We start from the raw sequence: 27833 nt of genomic DNA, 5'->3' as shown, positions 1-27833 counted from the left end.
CCCAGGCAGCTCCCAGTGGCCGTGGTTATGTTGTGCTTGAATGTGAGGCACATTGAAGAGTACCACACCACCATACAGTTAGCCTCGCTCGAAAGTATACCGATTCATTTATTTTACTCTAAACTGGAACAGAATTTTGACTCGAAGAAGACTTAATCTTATGAGGACCACTAACTCATAAAGTTAATTTCTACAATGTACCCTGCATTAGCTTTGCAGCTTATATGGAAGGTTATGCATAGGTTTGTTCCGAGAACTAGAATCTATTGGCAAATGTCAGCATTACATTTGTTTGAGTTCCAGATAAGCCAAAAAGGAACAAAAAAAAGAATAATAATAGAAGGAAGTATATGTAACAATCTTCATATACTTCCTCTGATGGCATTATGGGCAAAAAAAAAAAAAGGTACACAACTGGGTGACTCAGAAGTTCATAATATTTATTAATATGTCATGCAAACCGTGGCTCACAGAGTCTCGCAGCCAGTTGCTACTAGAAACAACAGGTGCGCATATTGACAATTGGGCTACATCTCAGATTTCTCAGGTACAGAGAACATTTAAATATAGCCGACAAGACAACTGACAGCACAGCACTGTGGAGACAGACAGAGTGCACATGAAGGTTATGCGAGTGCCAGCAGTGTCCTCCGCTCAAAGTAAAGTGCCATTCTTTTTTTCTTTTTTGACAGAAGCCATCATGAAAGTCTTCCATGATGTTGCTCTGCATAAAGTGCAGTAGACCTTTCAACCAATGCAAGTTCTTATTCTGACTGGATGTCAGCCAGTGAAGCAGAGCTGGAGGGTAGACTGAACTAATGAGTGGGGGAAGACGAAAAAAAGAAAAAAAAAATCAGTTTCGTCTGGTTTTCACATTGTGGAGACAATTATTTCCCCTTTATGTGTGCAGATAATCCTTCTGTGAAACATTTGCAGTCACAGAGGGGATGGTGTGAGCATTATCAGTTGTTTTTCTTTTCAATACAGGATGATGATGCATATGAGCTTCCTTAGAATCAGATTGTTATTTGATGTTGCAGAGTGCAGCTCCAAAGCACGTCTCCCTGCAGCGGAGTTTAAATGACCTTCCCTGCACACAGCTAAGCAACAGCTTACACAACCAGATTCATTTCCTCTTGGAGGTCCCCAATGAGCCATAAAACTTGCTTGAAGGTTTTCCCTTGTGTGACAGATTCAACTGACATAATCATGGGTTTTCACACCTGCTCTTACGTTCTCAAACATAAATGCAGCAAACGTTGCGTGTCGTCGAAAGGTGTCAAAAGGCTACACGGGCTGCGTGGTGAATATGAAACGGGAAGTGGTTCAGATGTCGAAATAAGACTACAATAATCAACAGAAATACCTTAGCCCCTCGGCCAGCTGTTCCACCAAGCCCAGAGAAGTTTGTGTATCATTGGTAAGAGCTATTTCAACATCTGGGGGGAGGATTTACAAATTGAATTTTCTGCTCAAAGTCATGCTTTATAAGAGAAATTCCCTAATATCTAATACAAGCAGTGAGTAAGTGTGCTTGGAGGGTCACTTACGAGTATTTGATGCAGTGCAAAGAGAGAAACAAGAATAGTTCATGAGCAAATCGAACGAACTACAGAACTCACTGGTCTGATGTGGAAAATATCAATTAAAGCTACTGTCAAGAGTAAACGATGGAATCTCCAAGTTTCTGTGCTGAAAATTAGCATCATATACCCCTCATTTCATCAGGGATGAGATCTGGGGCAACACGTGTGATCAAAATTACACTTAGATGACACTTTGAGTCTACATGCATCCGTTAATGCATCCAAACAGAAACTGTAGAAGTTCTCATGGTCTGGATGAGTAAATACAGAGTTATATCTTCCTATTTATTGTCAATGAGCTGCTTAATCAGAAAGAAAATGATTAGTCAGGTTACATAAAATGAAGGAAGCGGCTGTCAAATAAATACAATAAGTCACATAAGTAAGGTTTAAAGAAGTTGTTTGACCTTTTTGATTAGCTTTTGGCTTGAGGGATTTATGAAAAGTTTGATATCTCTCTCACATCTGCCCTTGCCTTTCACATCTGGCCTGTGCACACAGCTCTGTAAGCTTAACCTGTGGTTAGCTACCCAAAGAGAAGAAACAGCTAGTTTGGGTAAGTCCAGATGTTAAAGATTTCCTCCAGCTGTCTTTGACGAGATTGTTTTTTTTATTTTGATCCAGTTTGTGAAATGTGAAAAATAACTCCCAGATATCGCCCATTTCAAAACATTTAAAGATGCCCAACATATTAGTGAACGCGTTCTTCTTTTTGGGAGAGCCACACAGTCTTCAGATATTACCAGTGCATTCATGTAAATTTACCAGGAGGGATAGTCACAGGCCTGAAATGTAAATTTTACATGCAGAGAAATTTAAAATTGTACCAAAACCCATTTTTGGAGCAGTGGGGGTCTCTAAAGAGGCCTATCAGTACGCTACTTGATTTAGCCCTGCTCAAAACCGTCAGGAAAATGTTTATATATGAAATGAAATGTATGAAATCTTATAAATGAAAAACTACACATACAGCATGCTAATCATACAGTTTTTACACCAGGAAGTAGCACTTTTAAACAGTTTTCTTTAACCACAGGTGCACCCACGAAAACAAGCCCATTTAATACTTTCCTGTTGCCATTTGCACTCTCATGTCCAGTATCTACCACTACCTTCCAGGGGACAAGCCTGTAAGCTACGACAACATGAAGGAATGGCATTATACCACTGGAGCTAGAGCCGGTTAACATCTGCAATGATTGCAGTCATTTGATTTAGGACTAAATGCAGATTCCACACGTTCCTATGTACCTAAAAAGCACTCCAGTGAGCTTTACATGTGCTGGCATGAGAATTTAGCTACATCTTGACAGGGTCGAGCTCGCTCTCCACAACTTCTGCTCTTTTTGCTAAGCTAATAGTCCCCTGGCAGTATCTTTACATATAACAGGCAGACAAGAAAATTGTATAGACCTCTATATTGTTAAACCAAAATAACAGCAAATGTCTATTCATAAGAATTGCAACAAATTATACAAAATCAGTCAAACACTTCTGATAAGTCAAGGCTCCAAGGAGGTTATATTCAAGCACTTCTTTTCATCTCTGGTGGTCAGTGTTTTGGTGTCAGTGGTCTCTCTCGTGTTTCAAGTGTCTTATGTTTCAAACTTCAGAAAAAGAACGCTAAAAAGATGGCATACGTTGGGCCATGGCAGCTTTTCTTCTGCTGTGCCGGCCGGCTCCAGCAATCACTAAAACATTATTTATCACGTAAATGTAGAGGTTAAATTCAACACAGAAAAGGATCCAGGCCCGCTCACAGACACAATGCACAGATGTTATCTGTAACAGTAACTTGTAATGCAATGAAACCCATTTCAATCAAAGCGGAACAAAGCTCAGAATGGAAGCTATTTACATGAAACACAATCACAGTCATCCTGTGTCTTACAAGTCCCCACAGGCCCCTGTCAGCCCCAGCATAGATGCTTCACAAACCTACCAAACACTGGACAGTTAGCAGCTTCAGAAGAATGGTTCAGTTTCCAAAGAACTACTTTTTTTCTTAAGACACTTAGCCTTTTATTACTGACAAACTAGTCACATCACATGATGACAGTGTGACTTTGTTTTTTTTTTGTTTTTTTTTAAAGCAAAACCCTTTTCAATTCTTGTATGAACCACAAAATGTCATCTGTTCAAACATGCAGATAGAATCTTGCATGGGTATTTTGTTCCCACTTCCTGCCAAAGTGTTGTCTTTCTGCACTGGACACGGTCCGTCAAACAGCATGAAGATCTTCTCTCCTGACAGTCTTGAAAAGTTGTACCTCTTTAAGAATGAACTCCCTTTCTGTAATGAGGATGAAATACTCCTGGAGCTCTGCTCCCTGGCCTACAGGGAGTTCAGAGTTTCTTTCTGAAACTTTCTCTGCCTTCCTGTACACTCTCACATCTCCAGTCCATCTTATCTCCCTGCCTGTGCAGAGGTGAAGACAGCTGAGGCGGTCTAAGGGCGGGGGAGTGGAAATCAGGTCATGAAGGTTGGTGGCTGAGGCAAGGAGGAAGGCAGGGTCAGACATGGTCCTCGATGGGGAAAACCAGGCGCGTGCCTCGGCTCAGCAGCTCCTGCTCGCGGGAGTCCAGCTCACGCTCCAGCGCCTCCTCTGATGTGCTGCCGCTTCTTTTTCCATTTGCACTCCAGCCCAGCCCCTCAGCAACATCCGCCCTGCTGCTGGACGCCCCGTTGGCTGTGATGGCAGTGTCGCCAAACATGAAGGTCAGGTCGGCGTCGTTGTGGATCAGATCAGAGTCAGGGTCCCTCAGCTGCTCGTGATTCTGAAAACAAACCCAGAGTGGAACATGAGGGGAGGAATGGAGACCACAGGGCTGGCACATTCACAGATACAGGACGCACACGCCGGCCACATGAAGAGGCTGACATTTACAGCGTAAAGGCTCATAAAGGACATTTACAGAGAGGGAGAGAGAAGACTTTCACTTGATGCTTGTACTGCAGGTGAATCTGCAGCAGCAGGAAATCACAGACTGCTCAGAGTCACATAAACTAACCCTAAACCAGCACTGAAAGGAGTTGAGACACTAAATACAAAAGCCCATGCTGCTTCTGGTTAAGTAATAAATAGCTCTAAAACAACGAGATTCTCACAGCTCTAATTGACTGGCTGTCAGTCAATACTCAATACCCATGTCCCCAGGGAGAACACGAGTTAACGCCGGGTCAATGAAGGGATTTTTCACATGACGAGATTACATAATTGCATCTCTCCGACGTCATCTTTGAAAGGAAACTGGGGGAAATGGGTAAATGAATCAGTCAGGCATTTTGTTTCCAAGTTAAAAGGCCTACTTGGAGTTAACACAATAGTCAAGCAGACCATCATGCCTGATCCAGCGACCCTCTTGTGGTCACTAAAGCACAAAGAGATTTAACATGTGTCTGAAAACAGGACCAAACAATTGTTCATTTCACTCATTTGAATGATGCTTGTCAACAAAATTATTCTGGGGTTTTTTTTTGTTTTTTTTTAGAAAATGAAAGTATATTTTTGTGACCCATTTTTTAAGATTAAAGTCTTTAGTTGGAACCAATGGGCTAAAAGCTGAGTGCCACAGATAGTTGGAATGTATTAGGAGGCAGACTAATGCGCTGTTAGTTCCGTCTTTCCCTTAAACATTCATTTCTATTACTTTGAAAATTTCCGAGCTTTAAAATAGAAAAAAAAACATCTGGAGTTATTCAGCCTGAGATGTATATTTTAGTGTTTTGAGGTCAGTCAGACAGAAAATCTGTGTTGGTTGTGAGGCATTTTTTCCCCTCCACATTTCATATCATCCATAACCAAAGAGGTGCCAGGCAATGAGCTTTATTTAATCCCGTCTCTCCCCACGTGGTGAAACAGAGCTCTGGATGGCCCTGATTACAGGAGCAGCCAGCAAAATTCACAAATGCCCTATACTGACAAGCCAACAGTTACAAACCAAGAGAAGAAACCATTTATGTATGCAGTGCTTAAAGAATGTGTTTTGTCAAATATTTTAAATGACCAAAGAGGCAATCTATTCTTACACTGCAGTACAGAAATCCAATTTAAATTTCTAACCTCAGAAAGAAAGAAAAAGCCACCATGCCAAGTTTATTTCACATGATATGAAAAGAGGAATTTGAAAGAATAAATCCAACTGTGACCGTCTGTTCAATGGATGTTTCTGTGTTCAAAATATCACAGCGCTGTGTCTGACGGAACAGTGGTCATCATTGAGGTGGCCTTTTGTGCTTACTGAATGCAACAAGACTTCTCAGCCATTCATTTCTCCTTTTGCTGAAGGCCTTTGTTCTTTGTATATTTACTGGCAGGCATTGAAAATACTTTGACAATATTACAATTCTTCTGATACCTAAGTATTCACAGACAATAACAACTTACAACACACTTAAACTCTCCTTTAACAACATGTTTTTCGTTGCTCTTCACCGACTTTTACTCAAAGTTTGAGGAGATGTGCATGATGAGCCAGTTGCTCGAACTAGTATTTGATAATCACATTAATGTGACTCTCCCGAGTTAATAATAGGTCATCTTCTTCCTTTTCATATCAGTTTCACTTGACATAATGCAGAGAAATATGAAGTAATAGAGCCGTAAAGTGGTCTAAGCGTAACTAAAACTGTTCAAATTATTGTTTGATCATAGCTCAACCATTAATTCCTACCTATTTTAGTATACCTAGTATAGTAAAATATTAAAAAGTTCAGTGATTGGCGTGCACCAAGGCTGCAGCAACATGCACTAAAGCTTAAGACAGGGATTCAACCCCTAAAGCGAGCAATATTTTCAAGGACAAAGCAACACAATGTGCAGACAAAAACTAAAAATGTGTTGACTTGATGCAAATAATATCTGGACAAAGAAACAAATCGCTATGCTCACATTTGTTTTTGTTTTTTATGCCCATGTAGACCCAAAGAAATTCCTTGTACATAAATCAGTAGATTAAATTTTGCAGCTATTTCACAAACTTTTGTCAGACATAGACTCATAGTGAAAATGTTGCTATTTTAAGAAAGAACATAAGAATATTCCTAAATAGAAAATCACTTATTTTCAACAAAAATGTGAATCACCTTTTTCCATTGAGGGTTTTGACTATTTTTCAACCGTCATTGAAGCTAAAGCTAAGCGAGTTAGCTTACCTTAGCATACAGCCTGGACTGGGGTCAGTGTTGCCAGATTGGACGGTTTTCCGTCCCAATTAGACTACTTTTGTTTACATCAGGCGGAGAAAAAATACATTGAAATGCATTCATCTTGCAATTTGTGTAGCCTTTAGTTGATTTACTGCGCTCCTGTTGGTTGCAATTTGCAAAACCCTATTTATCTATTATTTATGTGTGGTTATGCAGATATGAAGCTCTGGATACTTAGGAGTGTTTTCTATTGCATGTGTTATGATTTTACGGATTTACACGGGTGTCTGGCAACTTCGCGGTTCGGGCTGGTCGGGTTCTAAGATCTGATCTGGTAACATTGACAGGCGTTTATGCTAATCTATTTAAATGTTAAAAAAAAGTCCATCTTCACTTTGGTTTTTGTACAAATTAAAGTAATAATATACAAGGTATTTATTGTTAGAGTTGCAGGTCGGTGTATTTGGTTGTCTATGGACAGGGATGAGCCAGACATTACACTATTTCCAGTGTTTATATTATGTTATGCTAGCTGTCACCCTGGAATCACAACTCACGGCAAAAGAGCTAGGGTGGCACCACGAGTAAGTTCCATTCTGCTGTAAAAAAATGTTTCCAGCATTAACAATTATGATTGATCTGATACTGCACAGTAGTTGTTCTCTTTTATAGCAGTTAACCTTTGTTAATCAGGTTATAGCAAAGTAGTTGGGCTAAAATTAAACAGTTATTCAGAGTGTGGTTCTTGTTAAGACTGCAGAGAAGCCACTGTAGCTACAAACCTAACTATCAAACAGAGCGTCTCCTAAGTTTACATTGTCCATGTTGTGCTTATCAACTTTCACACACAATCATTTCACACACACACACACACACACACACACCAGTGCAATTAATTGATGGTGTTTATCTTCTGGATGCATTGCACTCTAAAGTTGTTTTCTCTTCTTAATGAGAGACAATGGATCTGGAGAACCAATAAATATTTTCCTAATACAATGCAATATGCAGTATTTCAGATCAACATGTTTTTTTCTTCAGTAAATTTGCAGAGTATCCGATTCTTGCACAACAAGCTATAAGTGAGCAGACATTTGCTGGGATCTTATTTGAGTCTTGCCCATGCTCAAGCAGCTCAACATATCCTCCGGGAGAAGCATTTTGGTTTTCTAGTACTTTACTTAAAATGATATGTTGATGATGAGATTTCTACCACCCTCAACATGTTTTTCTGTACCATAAAGAAAGTCAGTACTACTGTGTAATTGTGCATTTCCCTGGTTGGCTTGTTATTCTAACCCTTTTAGAACAACAGCAAAGCGTCCAACATATCTGAGCGTGCTGTTTGACAGAGGTGGTTCTGATGTATTGAATCTTTTAAGGCTTTTGGATTTACACTAATGGACAGAATAGGCACTTAGAAATTTTGTTTTCATCATTACGTCATTTTCTTTTGAACTTGATCATTTAAGAGTCTACACAAACCTCCGGCCAGACAGCTTGCAGGCAACAAATTTGATAAAGGATGAAGTAAGGTGATAAAGGACTTTTCCTTTAAAACAGCACCACTCACCTCGTATGCCCGGGGACTGGTCAGACAGCTCGCCAGTGGCCCACAGTAGCTGGGCAGAGTGGAAGTGAGAGGTGGGCCGCTGTGTGTGAGAATGGGCTTCAGATAACTGAAAAGTTATTAAGGAGAATAACCCAAACAGGTAAACACTTACTAACAGTTATAGCATTAAGTTTTTATCATCACAACCTTTATAAATGTTTTAAAATCTGCAAATAAATCTTTAAACGACATTTACACTGCTTTTTACTAACCTATGAGATATTTTAAATGAATTACTAAAGAATATAAAGCCTTTTGTAAAGTGGTTGTTAAATACGTGGTAAAACACAATTAAAACCAATATAAAACAGTTCAAATCACTGTCAATACCCCTCGCAGAAGAAGCTCTATTTCTGCAGAAAATCAATCGAAGCACATTTCACTGAATCAATTATGGCCTAATAACTGAGAAGAAGCCTGCCAACAGGATATATTTGGAGCTTAAAATTTGTACGGGAGTCTGTGAGCAGCTGAGGAGGAAAGTAATTTGTGATACTTGGCAGCAGTGCAGCAGAGGGAACCGGCAGGCTTTCTCTGCCTCTTGTTTGTAATTAGTCAGGCTTTTTTTGGACTCGGGGGGGGGGGGGGGGGGCAAGAACTGTGTTCAAGTGGTGAAGTCAGTGTGAGGAAAGAAGCAGTGGTTTCCCGGCGCAAGTAGCCCAGAAAGAAAGAACCATATCAGAAACGTGAATTTCACTGCTGGGAAATAGGAGGAATCTCCTCACTTTAGCTGCATTTGGCATACATCACCATGAAGAAGAGTTTCAACTGTAAAACACAGCTGCTCATACTCAAAAGCAGCAAATCAACCACCTGCAGAGACAATTGCTCAGCAGAGATGGGGAGGGTGGAGGAAATGAGAGGATGAGCTGCTAAATACATGAACTTAAGTGTGTTGTTGCAGCCAGACCGAGTAGCGAAAGCAAACACTTTCTCGATTCATGTATGTTAATATGATCCCATACCCGAAATTATTATTTAAAAAAATAAAACACAGGGCACCAGACAATCATCTGGACTGGATTTGAGACCTGATATTGCCACAAAAGGCTTCACTTGATCAGCCAACATTTACCTTGTTAACAGAAACACAAATGATTCATATATGTCTCCGTGAAGCAGGACACAAAGAGGATACTTGTGATCAAAGGTGTACCACAGCCTGAAGAGCCAAGCACTCTCCTGTTTGGTTTTACTTCGTCCCTCAGCCTGAGTGCCATCCTGGAGAAACACATGAAAAATATTAGATTTTCACACAACAGAGTTCTGACAATTCTTGCAACTTCAAACAATTTAACTGACATAAGAATCATGTACAGAATGAAACTGTTTGAAAATGTCTTTGTGTGAACAATCATATTTCATTTCAAGTATCATCCAAAAACTACCTTTGCGGGTTAGGACTTAAATTGCAACTTGTAGGTTAACAACCTCGATGACCTAAAGTGTAGAGATTTCTCTAAATTCCCCTTACAGTAATATTTGGATATTTTGAGATGTTTTAGTAACAGTGTTTTGTACACATAAAAAGCAGCTAGGCTGTTACGTAGCATAAAGTAGATCATGGGTTCAAGAATGAAAAAAAGAAACCAGCAGAATTCTGTGAGATTAATAGTAATTGTACTACATTGTATGACTGATGGCACACTGGCTAATCCTTCGGCATTAGTTTCTGTTTTGTGGGCTGTTCAGTGCTCCAGTAGTAAACAACAGCCTCTATTTTTGGAGAACTCTATATGTGATGACAAACAACAGTACTGTGAGATTAAAAAAAAAAAAATCCTGCCTCTTCCTGGTATCTTTACTGCTTATCAGGCTCCCAATCCTGATATTGTGGTGTGGGTGTACATTTACATTTTCACTTTCTTCCACATCACAATTCTAGCGTGGATCATATTTCTTATAGTTAAACTTGTCTAGATTTCCTCCCTTATGCTTCATAGCAGCAGAGTGTATAACACTCTGATCCTAAAACATATCTTAGAAAAGACACACAGACTTATTTCTTTTCCAAAAACTTAATTCTTCCAAAATATTTCTGAGATTGTTATCCTGCAGGCTGCACTTTAATCATAACTCTAGGTAATTTAGAGGGAACTTTGGAACCTTGTGGTAATAACTCAATATCTGGAAAACAAAGCTATTGTGGTTATTTACAACTGAAGAACAAAGCAATCAGGAGCCCGGGAGTCATCAGAATTGAATCACATCTGTGACTGCGGTACCTCAGACCATTGAAGGTTAAGGCGGCTTTGTGAGAAATAAATGTATTTAAAGTAAATATTAGGAGGACTCAGAATTATGCTTCCAACAATGCTGATTCTACGAACTGGACAGTATAATTAGTACAATCAGCTACTCTTACTGGACGTCTCCCACCCTCATAAACAAGGCCTCAACCTGCAGAGTACAATGTGGGTCATGGTTTAAACAAGGTGAGCAAGAGGCAAAGTCACAAAGGAAACTGTGCTGACAAGTAAGTGAAAGGATATTGTACACCACAGCTACCGTTTTGTTCAGCAAATTCTCGTCCCAGATTGCGCATCTTTAAACTTGCTGACTTTAAACCACATCAACACAAAATAGCAGAAGCAGAACAGCTTCACCCGTGAGAGAAACACTGAATGCGTGTGTGTGAGAGGGATCCTCACCCCCTGCAAGACCTGGAAGTTGTCGGCAGAGCCCTGTAGGTCTTGATCTGGATCCACACCGACCCTGTAACACGAGAGGAACAGTGGAGAGAAGATGTTCTGAACTTTTGTAACTGTTACAAATCACATGTTCATCTGAGGCTTATGCCGGTTTGATGCCAATCAGCAACATTTGTCAGGCCTGTATCCTGCATGCCTTGTAATTCTCCAGTAGTAACATTTGCTCCCCTGGGATGATACAGTTCCTTCACACCGACACAGAATACAGGCATAACCTCTTTTGACTGTGTTCAAAGTTTATGAAATAGCAACAAGCTGACTGCTAGACATACGTGTCAGACAAGGGCCACAAAATTTGTGATGCACAGTGGTGTATATTTTGAATAAAAGGAAAGCAGACATGGGTGACATCTGGATAAATACATTTTGGGCTGGTTTTGAGCCAAAACAAGCCAGAAACTTCATAGGCTTCTCCTTGACCAAACCAAAAGATTCAACTTTTGGGTCAATAAAACATAAATGCAGCTTTGTTTCAACTTTACAGAGAAAGGTCGACAGAAAACCAACCACAGCAAAAACACATGCAACAGGTTAATGTTTTGGTTAGCCTAACAGTATTAAACCCAGTGCATGTGCTATGCATGTGCTTTCGGTCAATTTGGGTCTATTGATCCAAACTGGGACAATTTAAACCAATTTATTTCTAGTGTGTGATCTTTTTAAATTGTTACCATAAACAGAAACAGTTACTAATTTGCTTTTCATGCTGAGAATTACATCATAAGAACATCAATACTTGCTTGGGTTTCCATTAAGGTGAGAATCAGCTAAAGTGGTTTTCTCCAAAGGTAAAAAAAACAACAATAAAAAAACCTGTTACTAGTACCTCAAACAAAACTCAAATGTACCTAAAACTCATTGTTACATAAACATTTTTGCTAAGAGGCAGCTGCTCTTTGGTTAAGCTAAGCAAGAAAGTAGTGTTTCTGCTCATCTACTTTACAAGAAAGAGTGACTTCCAAAATGTCACACAGTACAGATATTTACAGTCTTCCGCGCTGGGCATGACTAATTTACCACTGGTGTTGCTTGCCAAATGAAAAGTAATAAAACTGAACATAAGCAGATTTCTAAGAAGCACTATCAATCCACATGAACTGACTCTAGTCCTTGTGGACAGAGACCAAGGCTGAAATATGTAGCCTGTCATGGATAAATCTTAAATTATATTCGATGCTGTACAGAGGAACTAGTGTGTATGGTTATCTTTAGACTTTTCCATGACTGTCAAACAGCGGAAACATCCGTTCTGGGTAAATGACTAACTGAATTACCCTATCTGCTTTCCACCATAGCAGCTCAATAAGAAAAAGATGCAGGCTGCCATTATCCAACTGCCTTTTGGGACCATCTTCTCTCTCAACTAAACACAAACAAAGAAGATCAAGGGGGTTGAGGTTGTATGGAGGTCAGAGTGCCTGTAAAACCAAGGAAGGAAGGATAAGTGAGGAATGGACTTAAGACAATCGTTTGGGGGGGGGGTCGGCACAAGAGAAAACACACCATCCAGGATGGGAGAGAAACATCTTTGGATGCTCACACACACTTATGTAAGAAAGTGCTCCATTGACTCATTTCACCCACGAACCTTTAATCCTAATCCTCTTCTTTAATCCATCAAATATTCCTTGCAAGCAATTTGCATTGCATGGTTTTGTCTTTTAGTGAATCCAGACCAGATTTAAGAAGAAAAAAAAAAGGCTAAAACAAAAGAGAAAATGGAACCATCTTGATGCAGCTCTCTGTCTCGTTCTGCTTGTTACCTTCATCTTTTGTAAGGACTTTTCAGGTAAGTTTATGCAAGTGGGTTGCCGCTTTTCACCGCTGTGAGAAAAGAAGACACAACGGGGGGGGGGGGGGGGGGGGGACTCCGGTTTTCACATCACACAGAACAACCTTGACCGAAGCACTTTACTGGATCAAGCCGAGATCATTTCTCAAGCGGCAGCAGCTCCACCAAAGCCAAGCCAAGCCAGTTTTAAACCTGCCGTGATGGTTTTATTTTTACTTTGAGTCTTATTTTTCCGTGACCCTTTACCAAAGAGACCTACTGTTCCCCTTCACCAAACACCAAAACGGAACGAAACTGAAGAATAAAATGAAAAGGAGATAGTATTAGAGTGCTGGTTCACATTCATATACGGCACCTGAAATACTTCCTCTTTCCATGCTGACGGTGCTCTTCCTGAACTCTTCTGATGTTCCAAAATCTATCACATCATAACCACATATATTAAGCACATTCAAAGTTAAAGAATTAGAGTAGTATTTTATCATCTAGTCCATCAGAAGCCTGTAAATGAGTTTCTGTGTAACAGTCACGTCTCCATATTTGCATCCATACATGAATTCATATCCAAATCATTTCAAGGATCAAAAAGTATGTCTTGGTCAGCAGCACTTTAATAGAGGACTCGATGTACAGGGAACAGGAGTTTAAGCAGATGAAAGTGATTATGTGGCGTTTTAAAAACAGTAATTGGCAACAGTCTAGGCCAAACATAATCCTCTGTTTTGGGGACATGCGCTAATGTCATGCTGAGGCTGACTGATGCTGAGCAGATGTTCAGACATACACATGACAAATACTGTTGGATGACATAACTTCAGCCACTCAGTTCAATTCAATGTTTATATTTAGACACCTCAACTACATTCATCAAGCTCAGTTTATCACATTTTTTTCCCCAACTTCCTTCCATTCTATTTTTACTTGCGCGTCAGTGTCTGTCAAGCTTGCCACTTCTACTTCTCTCAGCCCTCCATCTTTTGCCAGCACTTCTATTATAGATGCAATTGAAACTTAATTGACTGTTTTGACTTTCACTTCAGCTTCTTTGAACTCATTTGTGAAAGAAGCCGAGTGAAACAGAGAAACTACAATTTCACTAGTTCGATTTTCATCACAGCTTCGTTCAGAATCTTCAATTTCAAAATCACGGTGGCACTTTCATTTTAAGTACAAGTCTGACTTTAACTTATTACATGTTGATGTTGCTCTCATCTTCTGTCACTATTAAACCTCTTCCAGCGTTTGAATGGTAGCTGATGCTCGTAAATTAAAACTTGTGTTCCAATCGTCACGTTCATGCATTTCAAATGAGTGGGAAAAAAAAAAACATGCTATACACATTACGAAGGCCTGACTGAGGAAGATGAGGGCACTGGTACTGGACTGGTCTTGCTGCAGTACTTAACTATTCCCCAAAAAATAAATAAATAAATAAGTGGAGAACTTTTAAACGAGAATCTCACGTTAAAGATGTCTTTTGCAGGAAGAATGGGAGAAAATAATAACAAACGCTTCATCACTTGGTATCATCAATGTCGTAAAACCTCTTGTGAGAAGGAATGGCAACACAACAAAGTGGTAAAAGCTTTAGTCTCCCAACTTCTTTTCTTTTCTTTTTTAATGACGTGTTGCAGGTCCAAAGTGGAAAAATACTTTGTCCGTTAACAAATTAAATACAGTTGACAATGTTAGGTTTATACTGTATGCAAAGAAAGAGGAAATGAAGTAAACACAGCAACCCACCAACCCCTCTGTGCTTAGAAGGAGTCACAAATAACATCTTCTAAACTGAATCTTCAGTCATAAATAACGGAGCGGTTACACTGCATGCGAGCATGCAGCCACGCTGTGTAAGTGTGTGCAAGTAGAAAAATGACGAGAGAGCGCTGCTGATATTCGCCTGCCATGCAACACGTCCCGGTTACCATGGCAATGAGTTCACAGGGAGATTTTGGCAGTGCTCTAAACCTCCACTAAACACAATAGTTGCTGCTCAGTCCGAGGAGGCATTACTCATATTAAACAGAGCCTGTTCCCTCAGGCTGCTGCCGTTGTGAATGAGATAATCCGCTTCATCATTACAAGTGGAAGCGCATCATCATCAGACAAAATAGAGTGATGCTGTGATCCACGCAAAAAAAATGTATCAATTAAAATCACGCCTAACACGGGGACAGTTCGTGAGGTGGAAGCCATGTGATTAGATTCGGTGTCACTTCTGGCTCAAATGTTCATTATTACAGGGCGCATTTTCAGGAATATTCTGCAGAGGTCTCACTGGGACTGCCTGAAAAAAAGCTGGGAGATGCAACGTAAGCAGCGGTAGAGAACTCGAGCCCCATCTCCTGGCAGTCTGTGGTTTATTTAATAATATCAACTGGAGACAAGAAAAGACCTGTGCTTTAAAGTTGGTGACACAACAAGTAATATCTTTTCTTTGCTTCTATTTTTTCTTTGGTTCCATTTCAAATGTAGGATGGTTTATTTTTGCTAGTCTAAAAGTTCCATTTTAGACGAGCAAAAAGAAACCATCCAAGCTGGCAACTCTGATGTATGGTCTCTGACCAGGAAAGCTATCTCAGAAAACTTCACAAAAAGCTGCATTTCCAAGAGGGTAAACTTGCAAAAGCTTTTCTTGTTATTTTTGATCTTGAGGTTGAAATGACGCAATTTTGAGTTCTGATCCAACTTCAAGGTACGTCGAATGCAGAAGTACTTTATGGGGAATAGGAGAAAGGTTTAAAATACTGCCTACACAAACAGTTACTGTTTAGTATACATTTAAAAATAAACTGAGCAAATGTCTGTTAATTTGTGATTAAAATTTCAAGCCAAATTATATTTAAAAGTTGATTAACCAGAACAAACAATGTCCTCCGAAGAAGAGGTTCTGATCGTTAACTTCATAGCTAACTGGTATGTGCAATTCACTTATTTTGCCTCACTGTAGAATGAAATTAGACATTAAAATGTCAATTTTCTATATATTTAAAGACAAACCAGTAAGTCAACAAGTTCATCATTTTAGCAAGGGCCAGGTCACTGTCACCGGCTATCTCCCACTTTTCCTAGTCGAGCTGCAGAAGTTAGTCTTTGTGAGGCAGAGTAAGGTCAGGGTATGTCGGCGCTGATAGTACCAAAGCAGACCGCAGACATGAGGGTTAAGTTGACGTTTTACCTCATGTAACATGTTACATATGTAACAACTGAATGTTATTCTATTCATTTCGGAAAAAGTGTCAAGTCAGATTCTGGTTTCAACAAAACTGTCATCAAATGTGTAGTTAGGGTACATTTTAGAAGCTATTGCAGAGCTTTTAATGAAAATCTAACAGGTTATAGGTCTCAATTACGAGCAACAATATAATAAATATTCAACCCTTTTTTTGTAGATTTTAGAAAGCCGTTTGCACAATCTACAATCAAGGTTAATCTCTGGTCTAAGAAACACAACACGCCATGCCTAATTTTCTCTGGATAATCAGATATGTTCAACACTGTTTACAGTCTTCTGACATTTGAGGTATTACACATTCACTTTTATTATACCGATATGTCAGAATTTTACTTGCAGAGCGGATGTTCTAAAGAAAACCAGATTTTCTGCCACTTTAGAGAAAGATTTTGTCACCTGATATGTAGCCAGGACAGCATGGCTGTGGTTCCGCCGCCGAACACCCAGACGGTAAAGAAGACAATGAGGAGCGTGGTGGTGAACATCATCTGGCGGGCGTACGTAGCAGTGTCCCGGATTGCCAAGGCAAACGCCATTGCCCCGCGCAGACCTGCAAAGGGTACCATTACAAAATAACACCTACCCTGGCAGGTTAAATAAAAATACATTTTAAAAAATTCTTTCTGTACCTGCAAACATCATCATGTGCTGGAAGTTTCCCCTGATCTTGTCCCTTCGACCCAGGTTGAGAAGAAAGGAGAGTGGGTAAATGTTGAGAGCTCTTCCAATGAATATAGCGAGCTGATAGGTGGGTCAAGAAGTTTTTGATTGCACAGTTTGAAACCATGGAGACTCTTTCCTATGATAAACAGCAGAAACGGTCTCTGCAGGGCAGTGAAAGGATACGAAGGCTCCAATGATGAAGACAGGGCTGAAAATGTGATTCTGGAAGGTGAACAGAGCCAAGCCCATGTAGGAGAAGATGAAATTCTCAGCCAGGAAGTGAAGGACCTCAAAGAGCTGCCAATAAAATATGATTAATTTCATCATTTCGATTTAGAAATCATAAATACAGAGTGACAAAGTAATTCACAGGATTAACTTTAAGTGTTCGGGTTAAAATAAATAAAAAATGGCCTAGCACTCAATACTTAAATGCTGTTAACTGGAAGCAAATGATAAGGAGAAAGACAGCAAGAAGGGGATAAACAGGACAGAATTAAAAAAGGCAAACACATTTTTTATTTAAGGTTTAATCCCAGTTAAGTGCATGAATATTGCTACTGCAGTGTGTGCACACAAATGTTGTTTTCTTTGAATGGGAACAGCCTGCCTGTGCACTGGTTCTGCAGTAAATGCGTCAGGCTGCATGTTGTATCGTCTAAGTGGTAATCTGCAGTGTGTCCTTAAGACAGAACCCCCTCTGGGAAACTGAACAGTCATGTCAGGAGGGATGTCCTCAGACAGTCCCGATTAAGGTCACAGCAGGCTGATCACGGTGCCATCTGGCACAAGCACCCTGTTCAGATTTTTTTTGGGGGGGGGGCTACATAAGAAGAGGTGGTCAGATGCTACCTGCTTTGTGCGTTTCGTAGACTCCTCCGAGAGGTTGTTGCAGGTGTAATGAGCCTGTGTGATGCCACAAAACAGCACAGCCACGACGCCTGTAGGACAACACGCACAAGTTAATGAGTTTAACTGACACGCTGCATTACACAGGGCGACAACTCCCCCGCCCTCATTATTTTCTAGAAACATTTGGAAATCAGTCCCCTCAAAAGGCATATATCATTTGTTATTTTCATTCGAGGAACATCTGTGACATAATCTGAATTGAAGGCCACGCCACATTTCATTTGTTACCAGTACAACTTTCAAACTGTTCAGAACTGTGGGTTTCTGGAGAAATAACCGCATGCAATCTGGAAATTAGAAGACACCATCTTGATAATGTGCAGTCAGTGGGAATGAAAATAATGCAATTTTTCAGAGACATTCTAGGATTTAAAGGGGGCCTTGATGTATTCTTTTTTAAACAAAGGGAAAATGGTGACAGTGATTTTGACTTTTTCTCCATAAATCCAAGTCTTTTCTTAACCTCCAAAATTTTACATATGAAAATACTACAGAAAAATTCATATTCGTATTGTATAAATCTATATGATATGGTTTCCCTTTGGAGGATTATTAAAGCATTATTCTCCATTCACTGCACTGAAAAAATTCAGGTGCAAAATCATTTCTCAAGTTGAAAATATTCCATATTGCAAAATTTTAAAAAAAAAAGCTAAATATATAAATGATCCTTTCTGACCAAAACAATGATTTTTATCCAGTATTTTTCATCCACTTAGTCACCTTTTGGATGCATATTATACTGGCACTAACATGTACTGGCACAACACACATCGGCCACCTATAGCTGACATTACTTTAACATGCTAGGAATCATGGGGGTAAACAAATTAATTGTGATTAATAACAAATTTAACCACTTGACTGTAAATGTCTCAAAGAAAAAGGCTTAGGCGGTAACAGTACATTTGTGGTGCATTCTAAAAAAAAAAATAATTTAAAGTAACATTAGATATTTGGGTTAGAGGTTGGTTTTTTTGCTCTTTGGCTCCCCCTAAAGTTATGGGATGTAACACCAATGTCATAAAAAAAATGTTTTTAAATCTCTTAAGTCAAACTGAGGTCTGAGAGATGCTAAACATGTTCGCTTCTTGATTTGCCTTCGAGATCCAGCACAGTATCTGCTTTCTAAACTGCAGGATCTTACCCTGACACATGTAGCTCACCTGTAAAGCCGCAGGCCTCGGCTAGCAGAAAGGTGCTCCAGGACATGAGGAAGAAGAGAGCTGTCTCCAGCAGTGGAAAGCAGTGCAGCTTCGTGAACTTAGTCACGTGGAGTCCAGTTAAAGAAAAACACCGTTTACAGCGGCAATAACGCAGCCACCACTCCAAAAAAGGAGTCGGCCGTGGCAACGGACTGTAGTCGAATTTCAAAGCAGGCATGCAAAAGAAAAGGATATGAGAGCGGTGACGACTCCTGTGGCTGCACCCATCACAAAGGAGCCGCTAAAGATCCCCAGGAAAACACCCACCGACTTGAAAAAGGCAGCGGCATCAAACATGTGTGTGTTTGCACCGCTAGGCTGGTAGGCCACTATAGACCTGAAGTAAAGAAAAACACATCAAGTCATTATCAGAATTTTGGTCAATGTTCCAATCATTTAAAAGAACGAGGGTTTATTTACTTTTCTTTTCCAGCTGAATCATACAGTAGTTTAGGCTTAAGGTGTTGGGACTTAAACTGGCTCAAGATAAACAAAAGCACTGTGTGTGGAGCAGGAAAGCAGGTCTCTCTTTATTCCCCCTTAATGATGGAATCAGGGACTTGTGTATGGGTACGCATCCATGACGGATATAGAGATGGAAGCAGGTGTTTGTGTGTGTGGTTTGTATTCATGAACTCACACCAAGGGGATTGTATAAATGATGCTTAAATCCACAGTCAAGAATAACAGAACACTAATCAGTCCCACAGAGTTCACATGCAACTAAACCGAAAGTTAACAGTCACTCAGGAAGTACTGATGGACTGTTAGCTGGCCAATAGTGAAGTAGAGCTCATTCCAGCTACAATTAGAGGGAAATTTTCATGTTAACAATGGACTGCCTTGAGACTGAAACCCTGTATTATTCCATCAAAGAAAGGAAGGCAAGTAAAACCCCATTTCATCCATAAGATACATCAAATGAATGGCTTCATCGATCTGAAAAAGCGGTGGCATTCAGTCACCAGTTACTTAAGTGATAACTTAAATGCTCCTCGCAGTTTCTTTCCGACATGCCTGTGAAAGTGACAGAAGGAGCCACGGCATGTGCGCAAATTTGTCTTCAGAGTCGCTTTTCTTGTGACAGTTTATATTAGTGTGCCAACCGCACCGCGTCTGTGTAAAACACAGCAAGGGTGGATGCAAGCAGCTGAAAATATCCCTTCTCTTGAAGTTTTAGCTTGTTGAACAGTCAGTGCTACAAGCGTGAGGGTTATATCAGTTATATAACAGTAGCAAAACTCTGAAAGTCCTTCAAGAGTTAATGTTTTCTCATAACATCACGGTTCTTTTGCTATAAAAAATCCTATCAAGCGAACAAACACAGAGCCTTAAATAATGTGCTTAAATTATACACGTGAACAAGCCGTCACACACCACCACAATGTATCATGACGCAATTTGTATTTCTTCCAGCAGAGGGAGATAAAGTGCTTTCTGTCCCTCTAAAGGAGCAGCGAAGCAAAGCTGTTCTACCACATCTCAGAGGTCAGTATTAAATTCAACAATGGCTCGAAATCCACAGAGATATAAACTTTCATATGGTATATCAGTAAGGAATGTGTCCAATTTTGTGGCGTGGATTTGATAAGACCAGTCGCCACAACTAATACAGCACTGTGATAATACTGTCGTAAATTTTTTTTTAAAAACTGCATTTAAACGTCACTGAAGTAAATGTTTGCAAGTGTGATGATAAAAAGAGACTCCTGTGACTGCTGTACATTTTATTATTGGAGTACCGTCACTCGCACGTTTGTCTATAAGCAGCGTTTCACATCTGTAGTCGGTTCAAGGGCAGATCATTTTTCACCATCAATTTAATGGCAGCATCTAATTATCAATTTCATGGATTTATCAGCTGATTAGATTAGAAATCCCATCATCTCCACTAAGGGAAATCTGCAAATGCTCACACTTCCAAAGTTGAGCCCACACAGTGTTCATATACTTCAGCTCTACTACTCTGGTACTTTAATTCAAAGCAAAGTATTAAAAGGTAATAAAAGGTTAATTAGTGACCAAAGTAAATTAATCAATATAGTGGAAAATAAAAAGCATATTTATAGAAGACTACTTAGTTGCATTCAAAATCAGAGGAGGCAGGAATATAACTTACGAGGAAAGCACAATGGCCACCGCGTCATTCATAACACTTTCTCCAAACAGCAGAGCATAGAGATCCCCGTCTACGTGGAGCTCATTAAAGATGGCCAACACCGTCACTACACGCAGAGAGATAAAGATTTAAATTTAAAGGACTGTACTGCACAAGGACAAACTGTATCCCACTTTCTCTGCAGTGCAATGCATGTGCTGTACCTGGATCTGTGGCAGAGATGATGGCCCCAAAGAAAAGGCAGTCTGTGTAGTAGAACTTGTCAGTCAGCTGCCCGACCACTTGCATCAGCTTCACCACACCATACATCAGATTCCTGTGGGTGAATAGCCAGCAGAGGGGGCAGCAAACGGTGATCGAACATCACATAACCAAAGGTCAAAACAGAAGGATTTCATCATAAAGTGCCTAAAGTAAAACTAAATTTGATTAACAGAAAGCAGACACTCACCCAATGGCAAAGCATGAGATTGCGGTGCCAAGAAACGCATACGTTATGATGGAGCCCAGATTCCTGAAGAAGTGTCTCTGGCAGGGAAAAAAAACAATTTAATAAGAAAAATGAGCGTGTTTTAACAGACACGTTTACGAAAACTGCATATTTCTCATACTAATAAATGTTCTCCAGCACATGAGCCTGAGGCTACGGGTGGGTGAATAACACAATAACACAAACACAAATCCAGCTGTCTGGCTGCAAAACGAACAAGCAGCAAAACTGGCAAAAACTCAGACTCTCCGTGCAAAGCGATACACAAAAACTGTTGATTCAGAGTTTTACAGGAAATGTGCCTTTTCCGTTGAGATGGTCAAAGCTAATTTAAAGAAAAAAAAAATTGTAAACAGTTTTTCAATAGCTCAGCTCTGTAGCCACCAAGCCAGATACTGTGATGGTAATAATGTGTTCATCAGTAACAGTCTGGAGTGTTTAAAGTGTTTTAAATACCGCCTAAAATTCACTCTGGTTCTCATGTACGAGTCTGAAATTTGGAGCTGGGACTGGCATGACTTCTTTCTTCCCATTTCCGGAGGACTGTTGTTTGACTCAGCAAATTCCATCTTGAACTACACTTACAGGGAACACACAAAAAACTGCAAACCCAGATTTTTGTATTTCCTTTTGTATTATTATTTACAGTTTATCAATGCTGAAAAGATGGATCAATAATGCCAAAATCCTCCGTGACTAAATTGAACACATTTGAGTCTGTGGCTACAACGGTTTGGACAAAAGAAAAAAAAAGTGGCATCAACTTAAGTGACACCTCCATTAACCCGTAATAAAATAAAAATTAGCGACAGCTCCTCAGTATTGACTGTACTTATTAACCAATTAATATATCATGTAATTACAAGTCCGCAGTCATGCTGGCAACTCAGTGAGTCAGTTTGTCTCTTAGATAAATGCTAACTTCTGGAAGCTAACAAGCTCACGATAACTATGCTAACATGCTAATATTAAGTGAATATCACAATTACCTTGTCTGCTACCATGCTAATATTAGTTAATAAGCACAAATCACTTAAAGTAGGGCATTATATTAGTTCAATATATGACCACAAAGTTTTTTCAGTCCTGCAGGGATTCATACTGATAATGCTAAAAAAACAAAAACAAACAATCTCAGTAGGATTTAATATGTCAATAGGCCTGTGCATAATTTTATCATAATCCAACTTATACTTACTTACTTTGGGCCCAGCTGCAATAGTTTAGCAGCCAAACAAACAGTCCCAACAAGGTGCACCATCCAGACGGATATTTCTTGGCAAATAGCTCTCATAACTAAAAACTAAACCACAATTCAACAACCACAATGGTCGGATCTTTAGAAGATGATTTGCACACCTGGCCACCCCCCTTTTTATGACTTCTCCTGATATAATTTGTCACTTTATATGCTTTAAAAGGCTCAGACACATATCATCCTTAGTTATTACATTCAACCATAAAGAGGCTCAACTGCGGTACTTGAAATTCACACCGTAAATATGGTGGCAGATTAAATAATGAAAATGCAAATCCATTCAGGGACACTCCTAGTAAAGCCTAATCTGTTTTTAGACAGCAGAGTACATTTCACCACTATCAAAAGCAGAACCTGCTCATATTGTCAGGCAATTTATTCTTTGCCAGCAAAAAAAAAAAAAAAAAAAAGCCAGAGAGGAAGCGAAAGACATCTGCTCTGGACTTCCCCTAAAAAAGGGATAGCATAGCCTACTTCTGTTCAGAAAACACACAGATTGCTCTCTCTGTCTGACCAATAAGTTTTTTCCCTGCCTGGACCATCTGCCAAATGGAGCAGCACTTTGTGACATATCCACCTGGCTCTATGACAACACCATCTCGTGTTACTGCGTGTCACATGAGTTCAGCTTTGAAACGGTCACAAGTGCTGGATTTGACATGCAATGTCTCACCTTCTTTAGACTGTACCCAGCATGGAAAATAATCGGAGGAAGCAGTATGTTGAAGAAAACCTCAGGATCAAAAGTCACCTGGAGACAAGAAATTTAGAAGTGAGGTGTTAAATGTGGCAGAGGTCCAGAACTGAATATATACGTTTTTCCCCCCACTTACCTTGCGCAGCATATCATTCTGCTCCACATTGTTAATCTCCCTGGAGTTGATCTCCCCTTTGAGGGTGTACTCAAAGAACTTGCCGCTGACATTAAGCAGCAGGGTGCTGGTAGGTCCCTTCTTCAGCGAGCAGCTCAGGGGGGTCTTGTTGTGGTAGCTGGTGGCAGGGATGCCGTAACGCAAAATCACGCCGACCAGCAAACCTGCCAATCAGAACAGAGAGATGAGGGTGGTCAGAACTAAGAAAAAGTAGCATTTGTTCATGGGTACGATCTATTGATCTATTGAATGATTGTGAGGCAAAGACATAAAATCTACAATTATCAAAATGAGGCATCAACAAGCCAAATTAAACTGCTCAGTGCAAGCCAATGAGCCTTCAGGATCAAGCAGCTGCTCAAAGACAGCAGCAGGGAAAAGGCAGAGACATAGGCAGCTAATAGGTAGAACCTGGTGGAGAGAGTTACAGTCGGGAAGAAAGGGATGAGGCAGCCATTTCAGAAAATATAAATCCTCTGATCGGACAGCAGCTTTCTGCAGGAGGCACGGCAGGGCACAGCTGCCAGTACTGCCCTGAGTGGCTCTTCCTGCTACTGGGTTAACTCCGAACATCACACTCCGACTTCGGTCTAACCACAAAGATGATGCACACACAGACGCAGAAAGTGATTTGATACGGAATCCAACCACCTGCCGTTTCGATTTCGAGTCAACAAATTTTAGGTTCTTCCCATGAATTTGGACAAGGAAGTACTATGAAAAGACAATCCTGTTCAGCACTTTCATGCAGTTGAGAGTTCACCTTTGTGAATCCAACAAAACTGATATTTCTATGGGCATTTCTGCCTAGAGTTACAGATAAAGACAGACACAGTGCTGTGCAAAAATCTCGAGCAACCCCTCATTTCTTTATATTTTGCTTTCAAGGAGCCAGACGTCCTTTCAGTAATTTAAAGTTGTCTTGATCAGCAGTTCCCAAGGTTTTCTGAAGGTCTTTCAGACATTGTTTCTTTGAACATTGGCTGCTTTTTCACTTGTTTTTAGACCAGTACTTGTACCCGACCACTGTCATAGGAATGTTTTTTTGTTTTTGTTTTTTTTTACAAGTTCAGCCACTTAACATTGATCCATAGATCATTCAGTCATAAAAAAGGCACCTCTCAAGCAATGAACCAGTGTCGTGTCTACACAACAGACGTAGCAAAGAAACTTTAGGCACTTTGTTTCTAGCAGCCAGTTGCAAAGACATCATTTGTTCTAATTTCTTTAGATACACGAACAAAAAAAATAAAAATACCAAAGACGCCACAGTTTGACAGTCAAGGTCCTTCCCAATGAGATATTATCCTAAGACTTGCATTATCTCAGCATGGTGTGCAGAGTGTCCTTGAATAATTTGAGAAAACTGAACAAGTGGAAGTCGAGAAAAGATGTGGGAGATCTAAGCACTATCTCCAGCAGATGAACAGTATCTGAAAGTGATGTTCTTAAGAAAAGAATCCAGCAAAGACCTGACACAGGACCTGTGGAACAGATCTGGACCTTCAGTTGGTCCATCTACTGTTGACTGAAGCCTCGTCAGAAAAGGTCTTCATGGAAGGGTGGCTGTCAAGAAGCCATTCTTAAGGAAGGGAAACAGGGAGAAAAGGCTGAGCTATGCCAAATGACACAAGAAGTGGACTGAAAATCAGTGGCAACAGGTCTTATGGAGGGATGAATCCTCCCCAGAGCCCGGACCTCAACATTATTGAAGCAGTGTGGGATCATCTGACAGAGAACGGAACAAAAGGCAGCCAACATCCAAAGAAGAGCTTTGGGGTGTCCTTCAAGAAGACTGGAGAACTATTCCTGAAGACTACAAGGTTTCAGGCTGTGGTGAAGAAGAAAGGTCATCATACCAATTATTGACTTTCAAACTCCTTAGAACTGTAGAAAGTTTCTTTTTGTCTTTTATACAGTATCTCCATTTATGTATGCACATGTTTCAGTGAATCACTACACCTGTTGTCTGTTTTTATGGCAATATAAATATATATACACAAATAAAGGAATTAGTGGTGGCTCCAGACTTTTGCACAGTACTCTGACCATCTGCATGTTACATCCAAGTACGTGATAAATGCTCACATGACTTCCACATGGGCAAAATATGTTTGAACCTTGAAAACAACAATATAACAGTGACTTTTCCGCTCTTGACCGTCTGCCAGACCATAACCCCCCCGCTGGAGCACACGGTTTGTTGTTTGTGAAGCTGTGAAGTGAAACACAGCCACAAAAGCTCTGAAGACGTAAGTTAGCTTTTTGAGCATAAAAAACAAATCAAAGTCTGTCTTTTTCGCAGTGATCTCTGGTTAATAAGTGACACTTGGAGCACCAACTGGCTGAGATTGCTCTGATAAGCCCTGCAGAAAAAAGAAAAGAAAAAAAACCCACACAGCTCTCTTAATGCTGATCTGGAAATATGAATCTATCTGTTTAACACAGCTTTACTTAGCACACATTGTCAACAGGATTCTATTTTTTTGACTGAATGTGCCTTAAGATAAGTAAATACTGAACCACAGCCTTACCCCAGTTGATGACAACCAGCCAGACTGCTGGACTCGGAGATGATCTGCTGAATTTGGAGTCCTCAACAAATAAAAAGGTTTTTGGTAAATGATTGCCGATTAAGCTTGTGAGATTTAACTTTACAGCATTTTAAGCATGAATCTAATCAATAAACGCTTAAAAGTTGCTTTTAAAGGAACATACAATGACTGTATAACCCATTTTAGGCTTTTTAAAAAGGTGTATATGGTGCATTTGTGTTTAATGCTGGTAAAAGAGATACTCTAAGTTTACTGTAACCTCATTAATGAAACCACAGACATTAAGTGCACTGAGATATGCCTCACTACTGGCATCCAGTTAGTCAGTTCTAAAGCTGTCCATGCAGCAGGCTGGTGAAGGACGAGACCAGGCTCAGCAACCGAAAGCACTTTCGAGAAATTAGCTCGAGCCCAGACCATCAGGAGCTACATGAGCGCGTGGAAATGTGGAGGCACGTCGTTACGTTGGCTCAGACCTCTCTGCGTCTCCAGCTCTGTCAGAGCTCGCTTCAGTGCGAGTACCAGAGAGGCTGAATCATGCAAAGCCTGAAGGAAGGTGGTGTTGCTAGCTGTGGGGGAGAGTGAATGCGTGTGTGTTCAACATATAATCCATAAGCCTCACCGTAAATCATTGCCAGCCCGGTTTCGTGAAGGAAACGAACCCGTCTGTGCTTGAACAGCCATATGGTGAGAATGGTTAGTGTCAGCAGTAAAATGAATGTCAGCAAATTGACGCTGTCCTGACGGTGACTTTCCTCTGCCTCCTTTTCGGTGGCAAGTTCTTCCATTCCGTCGTTTTCCGCCCTCAGTCTCGACACCGTTAACAGCAGAATGCAGAGGGGCATCATCGCGTTCAGCGCGCCGCAGCCTCCGTTCCGCTTCGGCTGTCGGTGAGCCTCCATTGGTCTAAGATGCTGCTGCCGAATGCACACAGCCTCTATGCCATGTCACTGCTGGAAGAAAACACACACACACACAGAGAGAGAGACGAGCCAAGGGGAGACACAATCCAGAACTCACAGACCGGCGAGTTCAGCCTTTTAAAGGTACACGGCGCGAAACGAAACAGGCAAGGAGGTGGCGGTGGAATGATACAGCACTGCCCTAAATGTGAAGGAGACCAAATCAAGCTGGCCCCCCGTCGGATGATTGTGTAATTCGACGCTTGGTCAGTGTTTCAGCGTTAAAACAGAATGTAGAGGCAAATATCTTGACCTAAAAGAATAGTGAAAGTAGGAGAAGTCTGCCTCGTTGCTCTTTAATGAAAGCACGCTATTGTAGGGATACCATGTCCTTAAATCATGTTTAATGACTAAAAGGACCTTGTTGCGGTTCATATTCACGGTTCATATCCGCGGTTGTATCAAGTCGTATTTAGGTCACTCGCACCACTATTAACAACTTTTTTTCTTACCAAAGCAGGCTGCTTCTTTTTTTTTTTTCTTTTTTTTTCAGGAGTGAATATGTGCTAAAAAGCGAAAGACACGTGAATTGCTGATGCAGTCACAACTTCACAGCTTCACGTAAAAGAGTGCAGCCCATCACACGTAGAGGAAGCACTGAGATGCCATTGGTCAGACCACATTCTGTGGCGCTCTGGTTCAGGCGCCCACAATGTGTCCTGGGCCACATTTAACCATTAGGTAAAGGTAGGAAGCTAGTAAAAGAAGAAGA

General features: G+C 40.4%; 1 protein-coding gene across 1 annotated transcript; it reads right to left on the bottom strand.

Moving 5' to 3' along the window:
• Nucleotides 1-423: 423 nt before the first annotated feature.
• slc9a7 (solute carrier family 9 member 7) lies at nt 424-27320 on the bottom strand. The gene is made up of 16 exons (XM_072390061.1): nt 26782-27320; nt 23566-23768; nt 23406-23483; nt 21436-21512; nt 21188-21300; nt 20985-21090; nt 19056-19202; nt 18827-18927; nt 17601-17689; nt 16932-17045; nt 16715-16826; nt 16482-16635; nt 10999-11062; nt 9486-9568; nt 8309-8414; nt 424-4364 (listed from the first exon to the last, which is right to left on the bottom strand). Exons 1-16 carry the CDS (start codon nt 27059-27061, stop codon nt 4101-4103), a joined length of 2091 nt encoding a protein of 696 aa, XP_072246162.1. The 5' UTR covers nt 27062-27320; the 3' UTR covers nt 424-4100.
• Between the last annotated feature and the right edge of the window lie 513 nt (nt 27321-27833).

This window comes from Leuresthes tenuis, unplaced genomic scaffold, assembly GCF_036924035.1.
Source record: "Leuresthes tenuis unplaced genomic scaffold, fLeuTen1.0.hap1 SCAF_7, whole genome shotgun sequence".
NCBI classification, from domain to species: Eukaryota; Metazoa; Chordata; class Actinopteri; order Atheriniformes; family Atherinopsidae; genus Leuresthes; species Leuresthes tenuis.
This window is presented reverse-complemented; position numbering and strand designations above follow the sequence as displayed.

Bases quoted from the DNA above. Each gene is read 5' to 3' on its own strand.
- slc9a7 (XM_072390061.1), bottom strand. From the start codon at position 27,061: ATGGAGGCTCACCGACAGCCGAAGCGGAACGGAGGCTGCGGCGCGCTG. The intron at 23,769-26,781 runs GTGAGGCTTATG...TCTGATTGGCAG, and splicing joins CGGGCTGGCAATGATTTACG to GTTTGCTGGTCGGCGTGATT. The intron at 9,569-10,998 runs GTGAGGATCCCT...GTGTTTCTCCAG, and splicing joins ACTTCCAGGTCTTGCAGGGG to GATGGCACTCAGGCTGAGGG.